General features: G+C 43.3%; 1 protein-coding gene across 1 annotated transcript in view; it reads left to right on the forward strand.

Moving 5' to 3' along the window:
* Nucleotides 1-8289, forward strand: part of zzef1 (zinc finger, ZZ-type with EF hand domain 1) — a 190136-nt gene that overhangs the window by 43838 nt on the left and 138009 nt on the right. The window contains exons 8-10 of the mRNA XM_048612408.1: nucleotides 605-783; nucleotides 6145-6246; nucleotides 6906-6997. Coding sequence (XP_048468365.1) covers nucleotides 605-783; nucleotides 6145-6246; nucleotides 6906-6997 — 373 coding nt within the window. The remainder of the gene's footprint in view (nucleotides 1-604; nucleotides 784-6144; nucleotides 6247-6905; nucleotides 6998-8289) is intronic.

Below are 8289 nucleotides of genomic sequence, written 5' to 3' on the forward strand. Positions count from 1 at the left end.
GGTCTCACCAGTAACTTGTATAGTTACAGTAAGACTTCCCTACCCTTATACTCCAACCCCCTTGAAATAAGGGCCAACACTCCATTACCCTTCCCGATTATCTGCTACACCTGTGTGCTGGCTTCCTGTGTTTCATCAGTTACATGGTGCTATGAGATCGTGAGCTAGTTTAAAAAGCAATGAAACATTTTAGTTGTCAGCTTTTGCTGAAGACATGAGAGTGTTCAAGTGAATTAACTTCAGGAATGATGTAGGTCAACTGCAAAAAGGGAGAACATGAAATGAATGAGTCCTCCCATGTATCACCAGCTGCTGTTAATTGACTTCAAACTTTGTATGTGAGATGTCACAGCATAACTGAGCATGCTCTGATGGATCATGGTGACTACTTTTGAATTGGGAACTGACATTCCAATTTGACAAATGTTTTAAATTGTATTTTTGAATGATGTACAAATAATTGGTCCCATTGAACAATTTGAAGAGGTGGCATGTACTTCATGAATACTGTATACAAGAAGCAGCCTAAAGACACTCCCACCACCCACCAACCTTGCAGCATTGTCTTTGATTATTGTTGAGCAGTATACTTCTGCTGTTTCAGTTGCTGTGCCAGTCCTGAAGCAGAGTTGACTCTCCTAGCGTTTGCTTTGGCCAGAGGAAGCATAGCCAAAGTGATGACATCGCTTTTGACCATCAGTGACCACTTGGAGACAGAGTATGAGGCATCCCCACTCCTTACTGCCATGGCATCTGTACGACTAAACCAGCTTCAGAAATATGGTAAGTCTTGCTGTTATGATCTCTGTACGAACTGATTTTTAAAATGGAGGAGTCCCCACAAGCAAGCCAAGTAATATCAATCTGAATCAGACTTACAAATAGGAGCAAGAGTCAGCCATTTAGACTATGACCCAGCTTCGCCTTCAAGTGACATCATGGCTGATCTGATTGTAATTTCAAACGCATGTACCATTGATAACTTTCACCCCTTGCTTAACTAGCATCGGACTGCCTCTCTCTTAACAATATTCAAGGAGTCTGCCTTCATCAACTTTTAAGGAAGAGCATTCCAAAGATTGATGAGGAAAAAATTTCACCGCATCTCTGTTTTAAATTGGCTACCCTTGATATTTAAACAGTGTCTTTCTATTCTAGATTTCCTATAAGAAGAAACATCGTCTTGATACTTTGATTATACCGTAGACACACACATACACACACAACAGCCACCGAGAGATTGAGGAATAAATTTCCCCCCAAACAATGGGGGATTTTAGCTATGGAGAAAGGTTGGTAGACTGGATTTGTTTTCACTGGAACACAGGAGGTTGAGGGGTGACCTAGTAGAAGTTTATAAGATTGTGAATGGCATGGATAGAGTGGAAAGTATGAGGCTTTTTCCCTGGATGGAAGGGTCCATTACAAGGGTTCAAGGTGTGAAGGTGCATCTTTAAAAGAGATGTGCGAGACAAGTTTTTCACATAAAGGGTGGTGAGTGTCTGGAATGCGTCGCCGGAGGTGGTGTTGGAAGCAGACAATTGCAGAATTCAGGAAGCGCCTGGGCGAATACATGAATAGGAAAGGAATAGAGGGATACGGATCCTGGAAGTGAAGACAGTTTTCATTTGGAAGGGCAAAAAGTGGTGGTGCAGGCCTGGAGGACCGAAGGGCCTGTTCCTGTTCTGTATTGTTCTTTGTTCTTTGTAAATATGTAGACAAATTATGGAAAGATACAATAAAAACAGAACTGTCATGGTGGGTGACTTTAACTTCTCCAATATTAACTTGGACTCCATTAGAGCAAGAACTTAGACAGGGCACAATTTGTTAAGTGCATCTAAGAGGATTTCTTGAAACAGTATGTGGATAGTCCAACTAGCGGAGGGGCCATTCTGGACCTTGTATTGGCTAATGAGCCTGGCCAGGTGACTGACCTTTCAGTGGGGCAGCATTTCCGAAACACTGATCACAATTCCTTAAGTTTTAAGATAGCTATGAACCAAGATAAGTCAGGACTTCGTGGGAAGGTAAATTACACAAATTACAGGAGCTAGGGAATGTTAATTGGGAGGAATTGTTATTGGGCAAGTCCACATTTGACCTGCTGGGGAGAGTTCAAGACTGGGATGTTCCAGTAAGGAGGAAGGACAAGGATGGCAAGGTAAGGGACCCTTGGATAACGAGGGAGGTGAATTTAGTCAAAAGGAGAAAAGCATATATAAGGTTTAGGGAGCTAAAATCGGACAGGCCTGTGAGGAATATAAAGAAAGCAGGGAATTAGGAGAGCAAGGAGGGGCCATGAAATGACCTTGACAAGTAGGATTAAAGAGAATCCCAAGGCATTTTATGGATACATTAAAAACAAGAGGATAACTAGGACCACTCATGGATAAAGGAGGGAAATTGTGCTTGGAGGCAGAGGATGTGGGTGAGATCCTAAATGAGTACTTTGCATCAGTATTCAGTCAGGAGAAGGATATGGAGGATAGTGAGATTTGTGTGGAACACGCTAATATGCTAGGGCATTTGGAGATCGTGAAAGAAGTGATGCTGGGTCTCTTGAAGAGCATTGAAGTGGATAAGTCTCCAGGGCCTGATGGTATCTACCCCAGGTTACCGAGAGTGGCAAGAAGGGAGGTTGCTGGGGTCTTGACCAAGATCTTTGTATCCTTGCTAGCCACTGGAGAGGTCCCAGAGGACTGGTGAGTCGCTAATGTTGCTCCTCCATTTAAGAAAGAAAATAGGGACAATCCAGGAAACTGTAGCCTGTGAGTCCCTCATCAGTGGTTGGGAAGCTATTGGAGAGCATTCTTAGGGATACGATTTACGTGCATTTGAAAAAACACGGCCTAATTAGGGACAGTCAGCATGGCTTTGCAGGGAAGGTCATGTCTTACTAATATGATTGAATTTTTCGAGGAGGTGACAAAGTTGATCGATGAGGGTAGAGCAGTGGATGTTGTATACATAGGTTTTAGTAAGGCTTTCGACAAAGTCCGTCATGGTAGGCTCATCCAGAAGATTAAGATGCATGGGATTCATGGTGACCTGGCCGTGTGGATTCAAAATTGGCTTGCCCATAGAAGGCAGAGGGTACTTGTGGAAGGTCCGTGACGAGTGGTGTTCCGCAGGTATCCGTATTGGGACCTCTGTTGTTGGTAATATATATGAATGACTTGGATGAAAATGTCAATGGGTGGTTAGTAAATTTGCAAACAATACAAAAATTGGTGGCCTTGTGGATAGTGTAAAAAGTTGTCAAAGGATACAGCAGGATATAGATCAGTTATAGATATGGGCGGAGAACTGGCAGATGAAGTTTAATCTAGGTAAGTGTGTGAGGTGCTGCACTTTTGGAGATCAAATGTTAAGGAAAAATATACAGTTAATGGCAGAACTCTGAGCAACATTGATGTACAGAAAGATCTTGGGGTTCAAGTCCATAGGTCCCTGAAAGTGGCCACGCAAAGAGATAGGGTGGAAAAAGAAGGCGTATGGCAAGCCTGCCTTTATTGGTCGGGGAATTGAGTACAAGAGTCAGGATGTCATGTTGCAGCTTTATAATACTTTGTTTAGGCCACAGTTAGAGTATTGCATTCAGTTCTGGTCACCACATTACAGGAAGGATGTGGAAGCTTTGAAGAGGGTGGAATTTACCAGATTTACCAGGATGCTGCCTGGATTAGAGGGCATGATCTAAAAGGAAAAACTTGGGTTGTTTTCTCTTGAGCAGAAGAGGCTGAAGGGAGACTTGATAGAAGTCTATAAAATTACGAGATGCATAGATTGGCGGTCGGAATCCTTTTCCCAGAGTTGACATGTCTGTAACTAGGGGGTATGCATCTAAGGTGAGGGGAGGCAAGTTCAAAGGAGACGTGAGGGGCAAGTTTTTTTTTACACAGACAGTGGTAGGAGTATGGAACATGCTGCCAGGGATGGTGGTGGAGGCAAATACGTTCGGGGCTTTTAAGGAACTTTTAGATAAGCACGTGAATATGCAAAGAATGGAGGGATATGGACCAAGGGCAGGCAGAAGGGATTAGTTTCATTTGGTGTCATGTTCAGCACAACGCCGTGGGCTGAAGGGCCTGTTCCTGTGCTGTGCTGTTCTGTGTTCTATGCCTACTCTGCTGAGACCTCTCAGGATTTTATATGTTTCAGTCAATTCATCTCCTACTTCACTAAACTCTAGCAAATATATATCTAGCCTGTCCGACCTCTCCTCATAAGTCAACCCTCCCGTTCCAAATATTAGTCCAATAAACCTTCTTTGAACTGCCTCTGAGTTGACTAAAGCATTAACCTCCTTTTAGATTCAATTCCCCTTGAGATAAGTGATAACATACAAATAACTTTCCAAATTACTTTGTGTCTTGTTTCTAACTTTTTGTGCAAAGACATCCAGGTCCCACTGCAGTCTTTCACAATTTAGATAAATCTATCTTTATTCTTCAGCCCACAATAGACCATTTTATATTTCCTCACATTAGACTCCATTTGTCATATGTTTGCCCACCCACTTAACTTATCTATATGTTTTTGTAGCCTCCTACGTCATCTTCGCAGCTTCCTATTTTTGTGTCGTCAGTAAATCTGGCAGTTGTATCTTCCATTCCTTCACCTAAGTCATTTATATGAATTGTAAGCGTTGAGATGCTACTGCTAATCCTTCTGGCACACCACTTGTGATGTCTTGCCAACCTGAAAAAGACCCATTTATGCTTACTTTGTTTTCCTGGTAACTAACCAGCCAGCCTCCTATGCCAGGCCAAATGGCCTCCTGTCCAGTCTTCTAGTATGTTACCTGTCTTTGCAAGATTATGTGCTTTTTCATAAACATTAATTAACAGGTTAAAAATAAATGATAATTTTGATTTAAACAGTTGATATAACAATGATAGTCTTAGTGCAAGGACTGTCATTACTTCAAATGTGGTATCACAGTCAGTCTCAGAGTCTGTTTAAATCAACCTTGGTTTTGAAGGCTCTCATTTTCCATCCAATTATTTCTCTGTTGAGTCATATTAGCAAGAGGCTGTATTTCACCTGAAGTTCCTGGACATGCTTGCCACTAACAAGGTAGATGCCCATTCTGTATTGGGTCGTGGTTCAGAATCTGTCGAGACTACTTTCTCTGACCTATTTAAATGGCGTGGTGCGCTCTGGTAACACTGAAACAGCAGCCGTTGTTTGGTCCTTTCTAACTGAATACACACACACACACACACACACACACACACACACACACAATAAATCTTCGTTCCGTTTAGAGAGAACTTTTGCTGTTTTCTCTTTTGAACAGTATTCTGAACTGCCAAATAGAAAGCAAAATTAGAAATTGCTAGAAAAGCTCAGTAGGTCTGGCAGCATCTGTGGAGAGAAATCAGAGTTAACGTTTCAGGCCCAGTGACCCTTCCTCAGAACTAGGAAAGTGTTGGTTTATATGCAGAAGATAGGGTGGAGGGATGGGGTAAGGAGTAAACGATAGATGGAGATAGAATGGAAAGATAGAGAACAGTTGGACACTGCTACCAATTAAGTAAAGACAGAGCACCTGAAGATTAATTCCCTTCACAAACTAGATTTTAATACTGAGATCTTCATGTTAGGTGATTGATAACCCTGAATTTGCATGGGTAAGACTCATTTTCTTTGGGAAATTTTCATTCTGACATGTGGCATAAGAAAATAGAGAATCCTTGGTCTGGACAGCATGTTGGAGAATTACTGTGCAATGCGCCATCAACCTAGAATTTAGCAAAATTGGCAGATTCAATGTGCAAAACAATAGTTTTAATCAGAACAAGATACAATAATATGGTGATCGCTCATATACTCTGTGTTTGGCAGTTTTGGCCGAAGGAGCGAAATTTTTTTTTGTGAGAAGACAGGAGACCACAATCAACATTACTTGTTTTGTGCCTGTGCTTGATATTGAGCTTCCCCAGAGCTCATCCTGTGGCAGGCAAATGTTATTTGAAGATTGAAGACAGCTCAATCAAATAGAGGTTATTTAATGACCTCAAGAGGTGCGAAGGCTTTCACTGAGAGTACTTACATATATGACCTGTGACTCTGCCTTTTTATTTTTTGTGTTTTAAAGTACACAGCTAAAGATTTGGTTTCGCGTTCTCTTTATAGGAAAACCATTGCAGTTGACAGTGGAGGCATGTGATGCCAAAGAAGGGAAAGAAAAGGGATTTGGGCCAACTGCTGTGTTTTATGAATCGCTGCTGGGAGACGGTAAATGTTTTAAATGGTGTTCTTCATCAGGTGTTTGTACAATTAGGGGAGCAGATGATGACAAGGCAGTGGGAAAGGGAGAGGGTAATTATGGATATCTGTCACATTTTAGGGGAGGGGGCTCCTTTCCGCCAAGGTAATGATGATAGAATGGGCGGTGCGGTTGCTCAGTGGTTAGCACCGCTGCCTCACAGCGTCAGGGACCCGGGCTCGATTCCACCCTCAGGCGACTGTTGTGTGGAGTTCGCACATTCTCCCCGTGTCTGCGTGCGTTTCCTCCAGGTGCTCTGGTTTCCTTGCACAATCCAAAGATGTGCAGGATAGGTGGATTGGCCGTGCTAAATTGCCCATTGTATTCAGGGATGTGTAGATTAGATGGGCTATAGGGGGATGGGTCTGGGTGGGATGCTCTGACGGTCGGTGTGGACTTGTTGGGCCGAAGGGCCTGTTTCCACACTTGTAGGGTTTCTATGATCTAATTTCATTGGTTGAGGGTTAAAGCTATGGCTTATTATTCAGTGGCAGTACAGGTCTTAAACTTGCTTCTGCGAGGTGTCTTTGGATTTTTGTCAGTGCAGAGTTTTGGTGAGAGGTGTTTTTACACCCCAGGAGAATAGTTTAACGTCTGGCAATCACTTATTTCCCTTATTCTGTTGCAGGATTTCTGTCTGAGGCTGGCCATACACGAGCCAGCTTCATTTTGTCGTCAAGGACAAAATTATCCATCCAGGTCTCTCAAGTTAGGATCAAGGTAAGTACCTGCATGTGGACACAACTATGGGCTCAACTACTTCCAACCCTGCTTAGCTCTCAATGACACTTCCTTACCAATCAAAGTCTCTTCCTGTCCCATGCAGTCATGAATTGAACAATCGTCTTCAATTCCTTCAGAGCTTCACTTTTCCCTATCCCCGCAGTCTTCGGTGGCCTCTGAACTTTCACTCAGCTTTAAAGATCCTCGGTTTCAAACCAACTTAGTATGATCTGGATGTTGCTGGGGATTGAGGGGTTGAGATATAAAAATAGACCGGAAGGGTGGGGACTTTTTTCACTGGTGCACAGGAGATTCTGGAGTGACCTCATTGAAGTTTATAAAATCATGAGGCATGTAGCTAAGGTGAATGACAAGGGACTTTTCTGTAGGGTGGGGGATTTGAAAACTAAGGGGCATATTTTTAAGGTTAGAGGAAAAAGATTTTAAAAAGACATGAAGGGCAACTTTTTTTTTAGAAAGAGTGGTTCGTGTATAGAATCATAAAATCATTGAATCATCTACAGTGTGGAAACAGGCCATTTGGGCACATCGAGTCCACACCGACCCTCCGAAAAGCATCCCACCCAGACCCATCCTGTTCCTGTAGCTCTGCATTTCCCATGGCTAATCCACCTAGCCTACATATCTGTGAACACTATGGGCAATTTAGCATGGCCAATCGACCTAACCACATCTTTGGACTGTGGCAGGAAATCGGAGCAAACCCTCGCAGACAGGGGGAGAATGTGCAAACTGCACACAGACGGTCACCTGAAGGTGGAATTGAACCTGGGTTCCTGATGCTGTGTGGCAACAGTGCTAATCCCTGAGCCACCGTGCCACCTTATGGAATGAACTGCCAGAGGAAGTGGTGGATGCAGGTGTACAGTTACAATGTTTAGAAGACATTTAGATAAGTTCATGAACAGGAAAAGTTTGGAAGGATACGGGCCAAGCGCAGGCAGATGGAACTGGTTTAGTTTGGAGACCTAGTTGATGTGGACTGGTTGGACCGAAGGGTCTGTTTCCATGCTGTATGACTCTATAACTTTATCTCCCCGTGGACCTGTCCATTTCAGTTCTGCCCTAATCCCTCCCACCCCGTCCATTTCAGTGCGCTGTCTTTGCCCTTGCAGCTCCCCTTGGGACATGTTCCCCATTTGTCATGTTAATGCAGCTTCCATTCATGCCTGAGAGATAGTAGGAACTGCAGATGCTGGACAATCTGAGATAACAAGGTGTAGAGCTGGATGAACACTGCAGGCCAAGCAGCATCAGAGGAGCAGGAA

Source organism: Rhincodon typus, chromosome 26 (genome assembly GCF_021869965.1).
Source record: "Rhincodon typus isolate 14 chromosome 26, sRhiTyp1.1, whole genome shotgun sequence".
Lineage (NCBI taxonomy): Eukaryota > Metazoa > Chordata > Chondrichthyes > Orectolobiformes > Rhincodontidae > Rhincodon > Rhincodon typus.